Source organism: Somniosus microcephalus, chromosome 27 (genome assembly GCF_052327205.1).
Source record: "Somniosus microcephalus isolate GS21.2 chromosome 27, FLI_Smic_1.0, whole genome shotgun sequence".
Taxonomy (NCBI): Eukaryota; Metazoa; Chordata; class Chondrichthyes; order Squaliformes; family Somniosidae; genus Somniosus; species Somniosus microcephalus.
The window spans coordinates 17,870,553-17,890,512 of record NC_141013.1 but is presented as its reverse complement, the minus strand read 5'-3'; the positions used below and the strand labels follow the sequence as shown (position 1 = coordinate 17,890,512).

The 19,960-nt window shown below is 44.9% G+C and overlaps 1 protein-coding gene across 2 annotated transcripts in view; it reads left to right on the top strand.

Moving 5' to 3' along the window:
- The first annotated feature begins 6,252 nt into the window (after positions 1-6,252).
- Positions 6,253-19,960, top strand: part of ubap1lb (ubiquitin associated protein 1-like b) — a 39,471-nt gene continuing 25,763 nt past the window's right edge. The window contains exons 1-3 of one of the 2 annotated variants that reach the window (XM_085968595.1): positions 6,253-6,437; positions 8,407-8,460; positions 12,387-12,529. In XM_085968595.1, the coding sequence (XP_085824721.1) occupies positions 8,424-8,460; positions 12,387-12,529 (180 nt within the window). In that variant the 5' untranslated portion in view covers positions 6,253-6,437; positions 8,407-8,423. Of the gene's footprint in view, positions 6,438-7,829; positions 8,249-8,406; positions 8,461-12,386; positions 12,530-19,960 lie in introns of those variants that run through there. The other variant, XM_085968596.1, reaches the window with a different exon arrangement.

Here is a 19,960-nt window from a genome sequence, read left to right as displayed (position 1 = left end):
TCCTTTTTTAGTATTTCTATAATGAAAAACTGCCTGTATAAATTTATCATGCTGCACCCTCCTACTGTATTGCTCATCGTTCTCTAGATCAGTAGAAGGCGTGGGAGAGAAGCCAGGCTTTAGATTAATCTAGCGATGATCCTCTGGATTGTACCCTGAAATATGTTTATTTTCTCTCTTACCTCTTTTTCTCCTATTTCCTCTCTAACTTTCTTTTCGTCTTCGCTACGTCTTTCTGTCTGTCTGTCCTTCCCTCCTTCCTCCCCTCCCTCCTTCCCACACCCACTAGGGCAGGGTATAATTACAGGCTGACAAGTTTTACAGAGGAAGTTTCAATTATAAATGTGCACATGGGAATTTGAAAAAAAATTGACAGGAAGTATTTCAAAAGAATTACGAAATTAGCAATATTTCAATTGGTGACATTTCTAGCCAGAATTTCTCATATTTCTCTTATTCCCCTCTTGTTCCTGTGCTTTAACTCCAGTTGGGGCAGTAAATATACGTGTCTCAGGTTAAGCTAAATATTCTAACTTAATGAGGTCTCATATTAACAGCTATAGTGACACCCCTGGTTCTGTAAAATGGGTAATATTATTGATCAGGAGCTAGTTCAACATTTGAAGATATTTTCTTAACAGTCTGTACAAAGATTGTGTTTGAGGGGTGCAAAAAATTACATTTTTATTTAAATCTTCAGACTCCCAAGGAGCTTCCTGAGCTTGCACATTCATTCATTCTTTCCTGTGTAGTTTTTTTCCCCCATTTCCTCTCTTCCCACCAGGTCATGTATATTCAATAGTTGAAAGGGCAAGTAAGTGGCCTAGTACCAACTTTTTGAGCCAGTCCCTCGTAATGTGACTGAGAGTTGACTGCTGGTTACCTCTCTGCAGCTGCACAGTTGAGACTAGCCACGCTCGTGTTCCCTTGGTCACTGGCTCATTGATTGACTTTCAAATGGGAATATTGTGTGCCATGTGGAACCTAAAGAGAGAATATAACCAGAGGGAGAAAGGAAGGTTAACATTTTACAAAGCAGCAGTTTGCATGCAATCATGCCTATTGCTTCCATTCCTTCTTATTTCACATGTCCTTAACATAAAATTGCTGCTTGGGTGCAGTTCAGTGTTGCTTGTTCTCTCTCCGCCCCATTCTCAGATTTCTCGTTCCTAAGGGCTGATGTAAAAAGTCCTACCATTCCATTAGGGAGGTTCAATCCACCAGCCAGCTATTGAGGTACTGTGAATACTGAGGGGAAAATAATTCTATTTCACCTATGTATTTCAACTGCTAAATGCAAATCTCTTAAAATAAAGTTAAAACAAACATATTAAAGATAATACTGTTTAAGGCACCCTAGAGAGTTTGGGGTATACTCCTTTGCAGAATCCCATGGTCGTCGTATAATTGCCACATCATACATGCTCTTAACACCTCAAGAACATCCTAGATTTTCTTTAAGCATAACTCACACATTAGCCATCTCCAATGATACAAATTCCAATGAATGAAGTTCTGTTTTGATAGGGAGAGGCAGAATGAGACCCTGCTGCACATTCAGGAGCTGAGTGACATGTTGGTAGGTGGGCAAGCAAGTGATGTGCTACAGGGGTGGAGTGGGGAGGGGAGATGCTTTACAGCTGAAGTACAACATGATTTTGAAGCGGGTGATGCGATTGAGTTGCCAGAAGATTCTGGACAAGCAGGGTAACGGCATATTTGACTAACTGCCTTTTTTGAGAACGTCATATATATATAAAATATATATATAGGGATGGTTGTAGAGTGGACTTTCAGCAGGTGTTTTGACCAAATGCCACAACAAGCATTTTAGAAAAATTAAGTCACATTTGTATGAAAAGAAATAGAGCCGCATGGGTAGAGGGGTGGATAGAAAACAAAGAGTGGGGGTAAATGGATATTTTTAGGATCGGTGGCATATTAGTCGTAATGTGCCCCAAGAAGCAAGGACCCCTATTTCCAATTATATAAATGATTTGGACGTAGGCAGAAAAGGAATGATCTTGAAGTTTGCTGTTGGTACTAAATTAAGGGCATAGCAAACTGTGGAAGAAAGCAGGAGATTACAGATGGACAGATTGGTGCTGGGTGCAGTTCAATGCAAAGAACTTAAGTACATTTTGCAAAAAGACCGAAAGAAAGTACACCCTAAATAGTAAGATTCTTAATAAACTGGAGGAAGAGATGCTTGGGGTGCAGATAAATAAATAGTTACAGCTCTGAGTGCAGATAAAAAGGCAAATTGAAATCTAGCTTTTATAAATGTGGTATTGAATATAAAAGCAAATACGTGATGTTAAACTCACACAAGACATTGGTTAGGCCACAGTTGGAGCATCCATATAAGAACATAAGAAATAAGAGCAGGAGTAGGCCATTTGGCCCTTCGAGCCTGCTCCGCCATTCAATGAGATCATGGCTGATCTTCTGCCTCAACTCCATTCACCGGCCCTATCGCCATATCCCTTGTTGCCCTTATTAGTCAGAAATCTATCGACTTCTGTTTTGAATATACCCAATGACTGAGCCTCCACAGCCCTCTGGGGTAGAGAATTCCAAAGATTCACCACCCTCTATGAAGAAATTTCTTCTCATCTTAGTCTTGAATGGCCTACCCTTTATCTTGAGGCTGTGGCCCCTGGTTCTGGACTCCCCAGCCAAGGGAAACATTCTCCCAGCATCCATCCTATCAAGCCCTGTAATAATTTTGTATGCTTCAATGAGATCCCCTCTCATTCTTCTGAATTCAAGAGAATACTCAATCTCTTCTCATACGACAGTCCCGCCATCCCAGGAATCGATCTCGTGAACCTTCGTTGCACTCCCTCAATGGCAAGTATATAAGAAGCATACGAGAGCCATGGAAGGAATACTGGAAATGAGAGGTTATGGTTATGAAGAATGGCTCTTAAAATTGGAGCTTTTCTCATTGTGACAGAGAAGATTAAGAAAGGCTCCAATAGAAGGTTTAAAAATTCAGAAAGATTTTGAGAGGGTAAACAGTGATGTACGAAAGGCTGATATTTAGTAGACGAGAATCATATACATATAAATTCAAGTGTAGCCATTGACCAAATAATATTACCCATAATTACTCCTGGGTAATTAAAAAGCTAAGACTTGTTCAAAATGCAGCTGCAAGTACAGTCAAAAGCAGTTTTGACTAAGTTTTGATAACAAACAGCCACAGGCTGCGAGTGAAGGTTAAATTGATTTAAAAAATATGCTAAGTAGAAATTAGAATTCGCTTATCAAAACTAATTGCAATTATATTTTAAAAATAATTAGTGTAAGGACATAAAATGAGAGAGTTCATGGAGATAAGGTATTTATCTGGTAGATTAAAGTGAGATAGTTTGGATACCTCAAGACTAGTGAAACAGCGCTGATATGGGCCCTTGGTATAAAGGCCTTGTACCAGGGAAGCTAGAAATGAAAAAGATAAAGTAAATTCCAATGGGGCGAAAAACTATAAACAAGATAACACTGAACATGGCAAAGTTGGTGGAAAAATACTGGAAAGTCGGAATGCTACCTTAGTCTGAGTGACAATGGTATTTTGACCATTAGAACCAATTATAAAAGGTGATTTTGTTAAAGACCATATATGGACACTGGCCAAACCAACTTTTGATAAGAAAAGGGTTAAAACCTCGATACTCAAAGAACAACTTCACACAGACGTACTGCGAGAACAAAGGAACAGACTTAAGACGACGTCATCTGTGTCCGAGAGGTTCCAGAGACCAAGGGCTGTGAGCTACTCGTTAAAACTATCGCCTAATATTAAGTATATTATGCTGTATGCTTAATAAATCTTGATCTATTGCTCAAACATACTGGCGGCTGCCTATTGGTGTCTTGTCCAAGAACTCAGAGATCATTAAGATCTCTGACAGGTGATGACAGGTGTAATTGGACTGAATGGCCTGTGCTGTAAATTATATGATTCAACACTGCTGCATTTGGAGGGAAAGATGTTTCATTTATTTTTGTTCTGCATTTGAAGTGGTTGAAGTTGTGTTTGGGGAGCGGGTGAGAAAGTTGCTGCTGGATTTGAGGAGAGGCAGAGTAAGGTACAAGTTGGAGAGGCAAAGAAGGATTAGGGAGGGAGAGAGAATTTAAAGGATACATTTGGATTCAGAACAATCAATTTTTGGTTCAATAGAAATCACTGAAATTCAGGTATAGCTCTGCAGGTAAGAAAATGTTGTTGCAGGAGCACATTGTGTCCATTCTGTTTTGGCTTTTGTGAGCTGCAGCTAAACTTGCCTCTATCTCCAGCAGGTGGCAGTAACTCCAAGGGAGTAACTTATAAATTATACGACAGCAAAATACTGCGGATGCTGGAAATCCGAAATAACAACAGAAAACGCTGGAAAAACTCAACAGGCCAGGCAGCATCTGTGGAGAGAGAAACAGAGTCAATGTTTCAGGTCGAAACCCTTCTTCAGAACTGAGAAAAAAAGCAGGAAATGAAACAGATTAAAAGGCCAGTTTGGGGGCTGGGAAATGGGGGCGGGATGAAAGAACAAAAGGGAAGGTCTGGGAGGTGAAGAGACATTAAGAGATATTCAAGACGAGACGAGATGGTAATAGGACAGGTAAAGAGACAAAGGATGGCTCTAGATGAAGTGTGAAATGCGCTGGCAGAGTGAGAGACAGCTGCCATGTGGGAGAGAAAAAAAAAGGAAAAGGCACAAACCAAAAGTGTGGATAAAAAATATATAAAAATATAATAGGGGCCGAGGTTATGATCTGAAATTGTTGAACTCGATATTGAGTCCGGAAGGCTGCAAGGTGCTTAATCGGAAGATGAGGTGCTGTTCCTCGAGCTTACGCTGAGCTTCTGTGGAACAATGCAAGAGCCCGAGGACGGTGAGGTCTGAGTGGGAATGGAGCGGTGAATTGAAATGACAGGAGACCGGAAGCTCGGGGTCACCCTTACGGACTGAACGGAGGCGTTCCGCAAAGCGGTCACCCAAACTGCGTTTGGTCTCCCCACTTGTAAAATTATAGATATTTTACTACTTTTCCAATAATTAAACCAAAGAAATTGGTGGGTTTTTCCCCCCTCAAAAATGAATGTAAATGCTTGGAAAGAGATCACTTTTGACTTTTTGTAACCGGTGTAGCCAAGGTGCAGATATATTTCCATGTCGTGTATGATGCTACTAGACTCTTCAGGAACGGTCTGGTACTAGTCCTGGAGCAGCAGGCTAAGATGTTGCTGCATTTGGATACAATAAGATTAGAGAACAGCATTGAGCAATCTCATAGAAACATAGAAGATAGGAGCAGGAGTAGGCCATTCGGCCCCTCGAGCCTGCTCCGCCATTCAATGAGATCATGGCTGATCATCCAAATTCAGTACCCTGTCCCTGCCTTCTCCCCATATCCCTTGATCCCTTTAGCCTTAAGAAATATATCCAACTCCTTCTTGAATATATTTAATAAGTTGGCCTCAACTGCCTTCTGTGGTAGAGAATTCCACAGGTTCACTGGATGAAGAAATTGCTCCTCATTTCAGTCCTAAATGGCTTACCCCTTATCTTTAGACTGTGACCCCCTGGTTCTGGATTCCCCCGCCATCGGGAACATCCTTCCTGCCTCTAGTCTGTCTAGTCCTGTTAGAATTTTATAAGTTTCAATGAGATCCCCTCTGAATCTCAATTTAAAGTTGTCCAAATCTGGCCATATTTTAGATTGAAACAATCAGAATTTTGACCCAATTCAAAGTGCTCGATTTAGATGTCCTGTCTCCAAGAAAACAGTGTTCCTACACATTGATCATTTGTTCCCATCATGTGCATAAAGACTTTATAGTTTTTTTTGGAGGGATTTCCTTTTTGAATCAACATAGCACAAGGAGCAGAGAAAATAATTAAGAGAACTACAGAATGATATAATTTATTGTTTCCTGTGATTGCTTCTCTCTTTTTAGGCTCTTTTCTCTTTTAATTTTGTTTTTCTTGTGATTCTGTAATTATGTTTTTTTTCTCCATTCTTTGTGCTACATTGATTCACAAGGAGATTCCTCCAATTCCCTGTCTCTGGTCAGCTCTTTGATTCAAATCTTCATCATCCCTCAATTTCCTCAGGCACCTTGGGACGTTGGCCTCCGTTTAAGGCGCTATATAAATGCCAGTTGTTATTATAAAAAAAAGGGGCCGGGCGCCGGGGGTGATGTCTTCACACGCACGGTAGTAGCTGTGTCCTAATATCCCGCTGGATTAGGAAAATCTTGTTCTGTCCATCCTGCTAAGAAGCTCTATTCGGTAATCACTGACTTCACCAGGTTACTCGAGTGAGCAGCAGCCTCTCTCCAACAGATTGGACAGAGCATTTTCTGCAACTCCCGCTTTCGCCAAGATTGTTTGAAGGAAGCAACTCGCTCCCAGACCTGATTCCCAACAGTAAGCAATTTTAAATACCAATCATGGCATTTAGGTCATAGTAGGACATTATTCACTTATAGGTGTCACAATATTTAAGAAATGGGATATTTACCCACAGGAGACACAGTATTTTTTTTATAAAGCTACACATTAAAAATGTTCCTTATCTCTAAGTGTTTTGAATTTAATTCAGTATAATTTTTTGCGGTAGAATATTTTATATAGAACATCAAGGCGATAGGACACAGGCTGCAGTGCTTAGAGCTTAAGACAGAAGTTGCCATAAATTCTAACGTGTTTTGTACACCGGCTATTGCGATTTGGTTTTTTAAGTGATTCCTTATCGTTGGATGGTTTCCAATGGAGAAATGCAACACTTATTTATCTGAAATCCAGAATCATTCTGGTCTATTGTCCTCTGCTATTGTGATGATGGTTTGTAGATTAAAACTAGTGGCTGGTGAACATGATATATATATTATAAAGACATTTGAGAAAACGTCACACTATTTCCCAGAAAATCCTTTATCGAAGGAATTTTCAGCTGTGTCCCGTAAGGAGACGGATTTCGGATCATTAAGGTCAGTTCTTGCAGTTACTGCAGACAGGAACATCATTCTTCGTTCTTACATTGTTGTTCAGGAAATCTATAATCACTGAAGGTGCACCCACACGCCGCCTTATGTCAAAAGCTCCACCTGACTGACTGTGCTAATTACCTAAGAATAACTATCGCAATGCTGTTCTCAGATCACATTTAATAGCATATTAAATTCCTGATTAATGGTCTCGAAACAATAAAACATTGTCACCCAACTTTAAACAAAAATGCCAATGCTGGAAATCTGAAATACAGACAGAAAATGCTGGGAATCCCCATCAAGCCTGAGAAAGGTTCTCTGGTCCCTTGATTTCCAGATACTCTGCATTTCCAACATTTCCTTTTATTTCTGCCCGAACTCAACCGCTCCTTCACTCAGCATCACTTTCCCTTATTGCAATTTGACTTTTCATAAAATTGCCTCCAAAATCTAACTTTCTAACAGATCGTTCGGGATTTTCTCAAGGTGTTTCCAGCCCCTCCCATTAAATCGATAAATATTGATCGACAAGGTGAATATTGATGGGCATCCCATAAATACAATCCGCGTTTCTAGACGATGACCATATCCATTGAGAGGAACATTTTTACATACTGAAAAGAATGGGAACTTTCTCCACGGCAATGACAGAAGTGATCAATATAATTATTGACAGAACAGTGGGCAAACTACTTGAAATCTGTCAGGAGCCCTGAAACTCGAAGATGTACATGTGAACAGGGCTGTGGGAATGGCTGGGTTGTGTGTGTGTTGTCAAGGTCAGTTTGGGGGGGGGGGGGGGGTGGGTGTTGTGCGTTGAGTTGGGATTGTTAATCACATAAACATAAGATCCAAGCTTCAATTTATTTTCTTCTTCGCCCCTTGTACATCTGTCCATTGGTCACGTTTGGTCACGCTAGACCAATCTGTTTACTGAGCTTCTGCTTACGTTGGGGTGACATGTTCCATAGGGATAATCTTTCGAGAGATTAACCAGTGTCTGACCTATGCTATTTTTACCCCATCAGTTTAATTATAAACCACACGTTCCGTCAATTAATTGGAGGGGTGAGAGAGGAGTCAGCAAGCGTCCAACCTGTATCTCTGGCTGTAACAGATCATTATTCAACTGAAATATAATGATATACAATTAACAGACTGACAAAAGAAGCCATCGCATGCAGCTTTGCAGGCCTCCATCCTTCATTATATACGGATTTAATATATATCAGTGGTGTGTCGGCAAAGGTACATTCCCAGTGTTTGAGTTCGTCACCACAACGTTACATCTCTGTAGAAGGGTTTCGACCCGAAACGTTGACTCTGTTTCTCTCTCCACGGATGTTGCCTGCTGTGTTTTTCCAGCGTTTTCTGTTGTTACATCTCTCAAGTTTCCTTCCTTTCAGAGTGAAGTGCGCTAACAATGAGCAGTTCGGAGAATGAGGTTTACAGCAGTTTGGGTAAGTCATTCCACAAATTAACGCGTGTGTTGGTAAGGCAATTATGGCCATTCCTCTAATTAAACATAAACAGTCGTGCTTTCATACTGCAACATCTGTGGATGGGTTCTAGGCAGCAGACAGTGCTGCTTTCTCAATGGCAATCTCCTCATTTAAGAAAAACTGAGGACCATCTGGTCCATCAAGTCTGCCTCACACAGTCTGATGGACATCCTCCACCCCCCAACCCCCTACCATCAGCCGTGAATCTCCTGGGAGAGCCAAAAATGACAGATGAAACACAAGGCCAATTAAGGGGAAAACCTGGAAAATTCCTCTCTGACCCCCCCTTAGGTGATTGAAACTACTAGGAGACGTCATTGACCATGCCTTTTATAAAGCATGATCTCCACTCCAGCCACAAATTGGTTCAGCTATCATTTAAAAGTTTGCAGAGTCAGCACACAACCCACAAGCTGGCAATTTGTCCTAAATATCTACTATCCTCTGGGGTAAAAAGAACTCCCTGTGGTAGCGAGTTCCACATTCTCACCACTCTTTGGGTAAAGAAGTTTCTCCTGAATTCCCTATTGGATTTCTTGGTGACTATCTTATATTGATGGCCTCTAGTTATGCTCTTCCCCACAAGTGGAAACATTCTCTCTGTATCCACTCTATCAAAACCTTTCATCATTTTAAAGACCTCTATTAGGTCACCCCTCAGCCTTCTTTCTTCAAGAAAAAAGAGACCCAGCCTGTTCATCCTTTCCTGATATGAATACCCTCACATTTGTGGTATCATCCTTGTAAATCTTCTCTGCCCCCTCTCCAGTGCCTCTATATCCTATTTATAATATGGCGACCAGAACTGTACGCAGTACTCCAAGTGTGGTCTAACCAAGGTTCGATACAGGTTTAGCATAACTTCCCTACTTTTCGATTCTACTTTACAGCCTACAAAGTACTTTTGAAGTGTAGTCACTGTTGTAATGTAAGAAACACGGCAGCCAATTGTGCACAGCAAGCTCCCACAAAAAGCAATGACCAGATAATCTGTTTTTGTTATGTTGAGTGAGGAATAAATATTTGTCAGGACACCGGGGATAATTCCCCTGCTCTTCTCTGAAAGAGTGGCATGGGATCTTTTATGTCCACCTGAGAGGGCAGACGGTGCCTCGGTTTGACATCTCAGCCAAAAGACGGCGCCTCCGACAGTGCAGCACTCCCTCAGTACTGCACTGGAGTGTCAGCCAAGATTTTTGTGCTCAAGTCTCTGGAGTGAGACTTGAAACCACAACCTTCTGACTCTGAGGCGAGAGTGCTACCCACTGAGACACGGCTGAAACCATTTAACGTCACTGCTATAGCTATAATGCACCCTCAGATGTGATTAGGTGCTATATAAATGTAAGTTTTTTAAACTTTATTTTCAACTTTAGACCTTGGCATTCACCTAGATTTCTCAGCTAAACAAAAAAGACCATTCCTGGAATAGTCATCAGGAATCTTTAGCAAAATGATGTCTGCGAGGAAACAAAGGGCAGTAAATGAAGTAGAAGCTAGTAAATTATTTTAATTATCTTGGAACGTTGGAAACTTTGTACTGATAAAAATCCAATCTAATTGTACAAACATCCAGTCGAAATATTCCAAGTCAAACTATAAGCGTATAAAAAAACATGTCTGGTGCTTCTGATTTAATGATTAGTTCAATGCCAGTATAACCTCAGTGTTAAATGTTAAGCAATCTCTGTGCCAGAGTAAACATTCCAGAATGCAATGCAGAAAAGCCATGCCAACTGCAGCACATGTCATCCATTTAGCTAAATGGCAGGCTGTAAAATACAAAATACATGGAAATAAAATTGGAACAGTTTGTTCCCTATCAACAAAGTGAACATTCTGCTTGATAAAGGGTGATAAGAAAATTAGGATAATAATGTAAGGCGATGTTATAAGTTTCATATTGTAGCAGATGAATAAGTGTTTTTTTTTTCCAATTAATAACTAATACCCTGTAAATCACCACTTTAACATTAATCTGGCTAGAATTAACAACCCATTTAAAATGGAGTGTCTGAAGATCCAGTGTACTGAGGTTTTGAAACAAAAGGATGCGACTTTAAAATGAGGAAACCTCAAGTAGGTAAATGCCATTAAGAAGGAACTGCTGCTCGATCATTGCAGTTACATTGGGATGTGTACGGTGAATTTTGGATCCTTTCATTCATTCAGAAGGGAAATGGACAGGTTTCTGATGGACAAAGGTGTAATATTGAATGCATAGGATCTGGGTTTTAGTCAGCTGCACCATGTGATCTCTTGCATAAAGTGGGCACTTTTCTTCACCTTTTGCCTCTGTTTAATATTCCCAGCTTCTGAAAGCAGGGATTGTACATGATTCAGCACACTGCTTATTGTCCTGAAACTAGCCACCAGGCTTTCATTCAAGGAAATGATCATCAAAGAGCTTTAATGCCAAAGTGAACGTGCTGTGCTGATACAAGCCTATTTGGAGAAAGGCTCCAAAACAAGCCACAAACAAAATGATAACTGCTACAGAAGGAAATAAATAAATGTAAACAACAGGGAGCTATATTGTTTACTGGTTGATAGACTTCTTCTAATTCTTTGCAATGTGGTCGAAGAGAGAAAGAACTCTCTCATCACCTGGCTTGATGGGCACTTCATGAAAGCATTTGTCTATCTTTTATTATAAATTGATTATCAACTCAAAGAGTGAAATGCTCTTGGGCTGTTAGCAGCAATGCCTGAGAGATTCGTGCCGCATTCTAGGAAACTCCTGGACAATCCAGGAGGGCTGGCTACCCTAAATGGGCCGAATGGCCTCCTTCTGAGCTGTAAATATCTATGGTTCTGTAACCTATTTTAGCAAATTACAATAGCTCTTCCAGAGTTCCCCCACCTTTTTGTAGTCTTTGTACAGTTAGTTTTTCTTTATTATTCCCATTTTAATTAACCAATTCACCCATTTTGTGGACTGTTTAAGAAAGGAAGAAGTTGCATTAAGATGGTGTCTTTCATATCCTGAGGATATTCCAAAGTGCTTCACAGCCAATGAACTACTTTTGAAGTGTGTTCACTCTTGTTCTGTGGGCAAATGCAGCAGCCAATTGGTGGACAACAAGGTCCCACAAACAGCAAATGAGATAAATGACCAGCTAATCCATTTTGGTGGTGTTGACTGAGGGATAAATGTTGACCAGGTCACCAGGAAGAACTTCCCTGTTTTTTCAAATAATGCCTTTGGATCTTTTACGACTACCTGAACCGGCAGATAGGGACTGACGTAATAAAACTCACTATGCACTTGGTTCGAGTATAAAGCAAGGCTTTAATCAACTTATTTCAAAACATGGAGGTCTAGTTATCTTTCACTAGTTCCTGTTTACAAAATGTCCTGGGAAGGCTGGGCCCATGCCTGAGTATTTATACTCCTTGGACGGCGCCACCAGCTGGCCGTCCAGTGTTATTTCATGAGTCTTTCTTCATGGATCATAAGATTCATAACAGGGACTAAGTTTGACAACTCATCTGAAAGACAATGTTCTCTCAGGTCTGCATTGGAGTGCCCGTTTAACTTACGTGCTCAGATCCTGGAAGTGTCAGCCTAGGTTATGTGCTCAAGTCCTCGAGCATAACTTGAACCCAGGACCTTCTGACTCGGGTGATAGCATCAGCAGTGAACCAAGCCATCGCCACATTTAACTTTAGTATAATTTCGTGTGTAAGTTTGGCAGCTGACATATTTGTTAAATATTGCCTAGTTGTTTAGCTAGAGATTCTCAGAATGAATCCTGTTTTACAGTCATCCCTTTAAATGGTGATAATGGCCTCATAAGATAAAGCATAAGCATTATCTGGTAAACCTGTCTATATAACACAGGGTTATATTCTTAAATTTACCTGAATATTTTACTTTTTAGGAGGAACCTCAACTTATTTGGATGAAGTACCTTTTAAAATTTCTCAAAAGTTCCAGATTGTTGCTTCAGAAGAGCTCATCCCAGTCACTCCTCGACCATATCTCCGTGTGCCTGATTGCTCTGAGATATTGAAGCAAACACAGGTAACTTATAATTGGATATCTTTGTAAATGCATGCTACTGAGCATTACATCAATATATCTTCTTCCTCTTAGGCAGTCCCTCGGAACCGAGGATGACTTGCTTCCACATTAAAGATGAGTTCTCAGGTGACTGATGAGTCCAATGCGGGACCTACAGTCTCTGTCACAGGTGGGGCAGACGGTGGTTGAAGGGGCGGGTGGGTGGGGTGCTTGGGTTGATGTGCGCTCCTTGCGCTGCCTGCGCTTGGATTCCGCTTGCTCCTGGCGAAGAGACTCGAGGTGTTTGGCGCCTTCCCGGATGCTTCTCCTCCACTTTGTGCGGTCGTGGGCCAGGGATTCCCAGGTGTCGATGGGGATGTTACACTTTTTCAAGGAGGCTTTGAGGGTGTCCTTGAAGCGTTTCCTCTGCCCACCTGGGGCTCTCTTGCCGTGCCGGAGCTCCGAGTAGAGCGCTTGTTTTGGGAAACTCGTATCAGGCATGCGGACAATGTGACCCGTCCATTGGAGCTGATTGAGCGTGGTCAAAGCTTTGATGCTGGGGATGTTGGCCTGAGCAAGAACACTAACGTTGGTGCGCCTATCCTGCCAATGGATTTGCAGGATCTTGCAGAGCCATCGTAAATACCTTCACCGAAGCATACGAGAGCATGGGCCTTACACTAAATATCCGTAAGACAAAGGTCCTCTACCAACCTGCCCCCGCCACACAGTGCTGCCCCCCGATTATCAAAATCCACGACAAGGCCTTGGACAACGTGGACCACTTTCCATACCTCGGGAGCCTACTGTCAACAAGGGCAGATGTCGATGACGAAGTCCAACACCGCCTTCAGTGTGCCAGTGCAGCCTTCGGTCGCCTGAGGAAGAGAGTGTTTGAAGACCAGGACCTCAAACCGGGCACTAAGCTCATGGTCTACAGGGCAGCAGTGATACCCGCCCTGCTGTATGCCTCAGAGACATGGACCATGTACAGCAGGCACCTCAAAGCACTGGAGAGGTACCACCAATGCAATATATATGCTCAAACGGCATAACCGTGTAACTTGGCATTTATTTTAATGGAATATTATCGCTGTTGCATAAGCTATGATAACATTAGGAGTGGTACAGTTTCCATCTTGATAAACTACAGCAGCCCCTTCCAGTGTTCAATGTGTTCATAGAATCATAGAAATTTACAGCACAGAAGGAGGCCATTCGGCCCATCGTGTCTGTGCCAGCCGACAAAGAGCTCTCTACCCTAATCCCACTTTCCAGCTCTTGGTTGGTAGCTCTGTAGGTTACGGCACTTCTAGTGCATATCCAAGTACATTTTAAATGTGATGAGGGTTTCTGCCTCTCCCACCCTTTCAGGCAGTGAGTTCCAGACCCCCACCACCTTCTGGGTGAAAAAATTTCTCCTCAACTCCTCTCTAAACTTCCGACCAATTACTTTAAATCTATGCCCCCTAATTATCGACCTCTCTGCTAAGGGAAATAGGTCCTTCCTATCCACTCTATCTGGGCCCCTCATAATTTTATACATCTCAATTAGGTCTCCCCTCAGCCTCCTCTGTTCCAAAGAAAACAACCCCAGCCTATCCAATCTTTCCTCAGAGCTAAAATTCCCCAGTCCCGGCAACATCCTCGTAAATCTCCTCTGCACCCTCTCTAGTGCAATCACATCCTTCCTGTAATGTGGTGACCAGAACTGCACACAGTACTCTAGCTGTGGTCTAACTAGTGTTTTATACAGTTCAAGCATAACCTCCCAGATCTTATATTCTATGCCTCGGCTAATAAAGGCAAGTATCCCGTATGCCTTCTTAACCACCTTATGTTATTTTCAGGAATCCTAAATCAGTGAACCAGTTATCTCCGTGCTCATATTGAGTTGGATAATAAACTCTAAAGAAATGGACACCTGCATTAATTGAATTTAATTGAGATGTATAAAATTATGAGGGGCCTAGATAGAGTGAATAGGAAGGACCTATTTCCCTTAGCAGAGAAGTCAATAACTGGGGACATAAATTTAAAGTAATTGGTAGAAGGATTAGAGGGGAGTTGAAGGGAACTTTGTTCACCCAGAGGGTGGTGGGGGTCTGGAACTCACTGCCTGAAAGGGTGGTAGAGGCAGAAACCCTCATCGCATTTAAAAAGTACTTGGAAATGCACTTGAAGTGCCGTAAACTACAGGGCTACGGGCCAAGAGCTGGAAAGTGGGATTAGGCAGGATAGCTCTTTTTCGGCCGACATGGACACGATGAACCAAATGGCCTCCTTTTGTGCCGTAAATTGCTATGATTCTAGGATTAATCAATTGGAATGTCAATAACTAATGTTTGCCCCAGCATATCTCCAACTAACCACTGGGCACTTGGAACTCTTAACTAGACACTATTGGAACCCTGACAACATAATGACACTCAAATCTCCCCACCCCCCTTCCCATACCCTTTTTTCCACTTTCAAAGACGTAGGTGAGATTCCAGATAATATTTTTAGTAATAAAGTCAGAAAATGTTGGAAACACAAAGCAGGTCAGTCTGTAAAGGGAAACAACAAATTAACATTTTGAGTGTATATCCTGTAGCAGAACTGAAAAGTGATCTTTTCTTTTTTTTAATATGTTTAGAATTGCCAAGGTAAAGGTTGGACCTAAGGTCGTCACATAATCGCAATATTGAAAGGAGTGAGATATTTATCAGCAGTTGTACATGTGGTAAACCACTTTTATCGTTCACTATTGTTACACTATGGTTATCACTGTTATATCATTACACTATGGTTATCACTGTTTACACTGTTGTATCACTACACGAGGTCGCCTCTTGTCACGCTGTTATACCTGGGCTGACCGCTGCTGACTCCGCCCATGGCTCCACCTACTTGCCCAGGTATAAAGGTGGTCGACTGGCTGGTATTCCTCCTTGTTGGATCCGATCACCCACGAGGGTGGGCTCTGTTATTTAGCCAATAAAAACCTATAGTTACTGTCTTAACTCGTCGCTTTTCATTGGATGAATTGATAGGTATATCAATTTTATTGGCTAAATTTTGAAATGTCTTTAACGGAGCAGCCAAACGACCAGTTAGACGCCCAGCTACAACAGCCACAGCAGCCGGCCTGGCTGCGAGCCCTCCGACCGCCGTACCTGGATCTAAACCCACAGGCAGCAAACTCAGCCCTCGACTTCAAACACTGGCTGAGCTGTTTCGAATCCTACCTGGGAGAATCCGGCGTGCCTCAGAGATCCAAACTAAGAGTTCTGACCGCCCAAGTGAGCCCTAAAGTATTTGCACTCATCCAGGACCTTACTACATACGAGGCCGCCCTCAACCTGCTGAAAGAGCAGTACCGGAGCCCGGTAAATTCTATGTATGCCAGACATCTCCTAAGATCCCGCCCGCAACAGCCAGGAGAGTCTGTAGATGAATTTTTACGGGCGCTACAAACACTCGGCAGGGACTGTGACTTTAAAGCTGTAACGGCTGCAGAAAATACTGAAGAGAATATCCGCGATGCCTTCGTGAAAGGCCTTCGGTCCGACTACTCACGGCAAAGACTGCTCGAATCAAAGGACCTCGACCTGAACACAGCTGCAGCCCTCGCTCGCTCTCTGGAAGTGGCCCATCGGGACCTCGAGGCGTATTCCAGGTACTGTGCTGCGCGACCCTGGGACTCGGGCCCGACCCCGACCGCAATACCCCTCGCACCGCCGCCTCTGGGACCTACCTCAGCGTCGGCGTCCCGGACCCGATCGGGACCGCCACCCCCGGTACCAGCTACAACATCGTAGCCCCGCGATCGGGCCGCCGGCTGCTTTTTCTGTGGCCAGGCGAAACACCCGAGGGCGCGCTGCCCTGCAAGAAACGCGACCTGCTCCAACTGTCACAAGAAAGGCCACTTCGCGAAGGCCTGCAGGGGGAAAGCCACAGACGCCAGCAGTGCCTCATGCGAGTTGTGGGGGCGGCCATCTTTCATCAAGGCCACAGATGCCAGTATCCCCTCGTGTGAGTCGTGGGGGCGGCCATCTTTGATCAAGGCCACCGACACCGGCAGTGCCTCATGTGAGTTGTGGGGGCGGCCATCTTCTCCGCCATTTTATGCAACGTCGTGGGCACCGCCATTTTGTTCACCACACTCGACCGCCACCTTGTCTCCAGACCCGACCACAGCCTCACCCGCAGACTACAGCAGCTCGCTCAGCCATACACTAGCCTCCGTCACACTGGACCAAGCTCGCCCGCATCACCTGTCCAAGTCCATGATGGACATCAAAGTAAACGGCTACGCCACGACCTGCCTGTTCGACAGCGGAAGCACGGAGAGTTTCATCCATCCAGACACGGTGAGCCACTACTCCCTCACTGTCCAGCCAACGCGCAACCGGATCTCGATGGCGTCGAGGTCCCATTCAACAGACATCAGCGGATACTGTGTCATGACCCTGTCGGTTAGGGGCACGGAGTATAAAAATTTTAAACTTCTCGTCCTGCCCCAACTCTGCGCTGCCGTCCTACTAGGGCTGGATTTCCAATCCCACCTTCAAAGTGTCACTTTGGCATACGGTGGACCCCTCCCCCCACTCACAGTCGACAACCAACAGCCTTTAAACCGCCCACCGCGTACCACCTGCGGCCTATCCACCCTCAGGGTTCCGCCCCCCCTCCCTGTTCGCCAACCTCACCCGCGACTGTAAACCCGTCGCTACCAAGAGCAGGCGGTACAGCGCCGGGGACAGAGCTTTTATTAGCTCTGAGGTGCAGCGTCTCCTGAAAGAGGGCATCATTGAGAGGAGCAACAGCCCCTGGCGTGCCCAGGTCGTAGTCGTTAAGACCGGCGATAAAAACCGCCTAGTCATCGACTACAGCCAAACCATAAACCGGTACACCCAGCTGGACGCATACCCCCTTCCCCGCATATCTGATATGGTCAATCAGATTGCACAGTACCGAGTATTCTCTACCATCGACCTTAAGTCGGCCTACCACCAACTCCCTATCCGCCCTGAGGACCGCCAGTATACCGCCTTCGAGGCGAATGGCCGCCTCTACCACTTCCTTAGGGTTCCCTTCGGCGTCACCAACGGGGTTTCGGTCTTCCAAAGGGAGATGGACCGGATGGTTGACCAGAACGGGCTGCAAGCCACATTCCCCTATCTAGATAACGTCACCATCTGCGACCGCGACCGGCAGGACCATGATGTTAATCTGGAGAGATTCCTCCATACGGCCCAACGGCTGAACCTCACCTACAATAAGGAGAAATGTGTGTTTAACACCTCGCGCCTTGCCATCCTCGGCTGCGTAGTAGAGAACGGAGTCATCGGCCCCGACCCCGAAAGAATGCGCCCCCTCATGGAGCTTCCCCTCCCCCACTGTCCAAAGGCGCTGAAGAGGACCCTGGGGCTCTTCGCCTACTATGCCCAATGGGTGCCGAATTATGCGGACAAAGCCAGACCCCTCATGAAGTCCGCCTCCTTCCCCCTGACGGCAGAAGCGTGCGCAGCCTTCTCCCTCATTAAGGGAGACATTGCTAAGGCCACAATGCACGCGGTGGATGAGTCTATCCCTTTCCAAGTGGAGAGCGATGCATCCGACTTCGCCCTAGCCGCAACCCTTAACCAGGAGGGGAGACCGGTGGCCTTCTTCTCAAGGACCCTCCAGGGCCCTGAGATCCGACACTCCTCGGTCGAGAAGGAGGCCCAGGCGATCGTGGAGGCTGTACGACGCTGGAGGCATTACCTGGCAGGCAAACAATTTACTCTCCTCACCGACCAGCGTTCGGTCGCTTTTATGTTTAATAACAAGCTGAGGGGCAAAATCAAGAACGACAAGATCTTGAGGTGGAGAATCGAGCTCTCCACCTATGATTATGAGATCTTGTACCGGCCTGGTAAACTGAACGAACCCCCAGATGCTCTATCACGAAGTACATGCGCCAACGCGCAAATTGATAGACTGCAGACCCTCCACAACGACCTCTGCCACCCCGGAGTCACCAGACTTTACCACTTCATTAAGGCCCGCAACCTGCCCTACTCCATCGAGGAGGTCAGGACCATGACCAGGAACTGCCAAACCTGTGCCGAATGCAAACCGCATTTCTTTAGGCCGGACAGAGCAAGCCTGATCAAAGCCACCCGCCCCTTCGAGCGCTTGAGCATCGATTTTAAGGGGCCCCTCCCGTCCTCTGACCGTAATGTGTACTTCCTCAACATCATTGACGAGTACTCCCGTTTCCCCTTTGCCTTCCCCTGCCCAGACATGACCAGTACCACGGTCATCAAATGCCTGAACGACCTCTTCGCCGTGTTCGGGTTCCCGAACTATATACATAGCGACCGGGGCTCCTCCTTCATGAGCGAGGAACGTCGCCAGTTCCTACTAGCGAGAGGTATTGCTGCAAGCAGGACCACCAGCTACAACCCCCGAGGGAACGGCCAGGTGGAAAGAGAGAACGCGACTGTCTGGAAGGCCGTTCTCTTAGCCTTAAAGTCCAAGGGCCTCCCAACCTCTCGCTGGCAGGAAGTCCTCCCGGCAGCGCTGCATTCCATCCGGTCACTGCTTTGCACTGCCATTAACGCCACCCCCCATGAACGAATGTTTGTTTTCCCCAGGAAGTCGACTACGGGAACCACGCTACCAACTTGGCTGACCTCTCCGGGGCCCGTCTTGCTGCGAAAGCACGCGAGGGCCCATAAAACGGACCCCCTGGTCGAGAGGGTGGACCTCCTGCACGCCAACCCCCAGTACGCCTACGTGGCATACCCAGACGGGCGGGAGGACACAGTCTCCTTACGAGACCTCGCACCCTCGGGCACCCCTGAGACACCACCGTTACCCCCCACCACCCCCCCAAATCCAGCCCAGGTAGACGGCATGCCGGAACCCCACGAGCCTTCGCCGACCACGCAGACACCAGCATTAACATCGGATACTGCATCACCGCCGCCGCTGCTGCGACGATCGGAAAGGCTTACGAGGCCTCCGGACAGACTGACATACCCGAACTGGTAGTACACTTCACCCCGCCGGACTCAAATCTAAACAAGGGGTGAATGTGGTAAACCACTTTTATCGTTCACTATTGTTACACTATGGTTATCACTGTTATATCGTTACACTATGGTTATCACTGTTTACACTGTTGTATCACTACACGAGGTCACCTCTTGTCACGCTGTTATACCTGGGCTGACCACTGCTGCCTCCGCCCATGGCTCCACCTACTTGCCCAGGTATAAAGGTGGTCGACTGGCTGGTATTGCTCCTTGTTGGATCCGATCACCCACGAGGGTGGGCTCTGTTATTTAGCCAATAAAAACCTATAGTTACTGTCTTAACTCGTCGCTTTTCATTGGATGAATTGATAGGTATATCAGTACAATAATCAGACTAATAGTGGTCATGAGGAAAATACTTGAGTATTTTATAGACAACTGT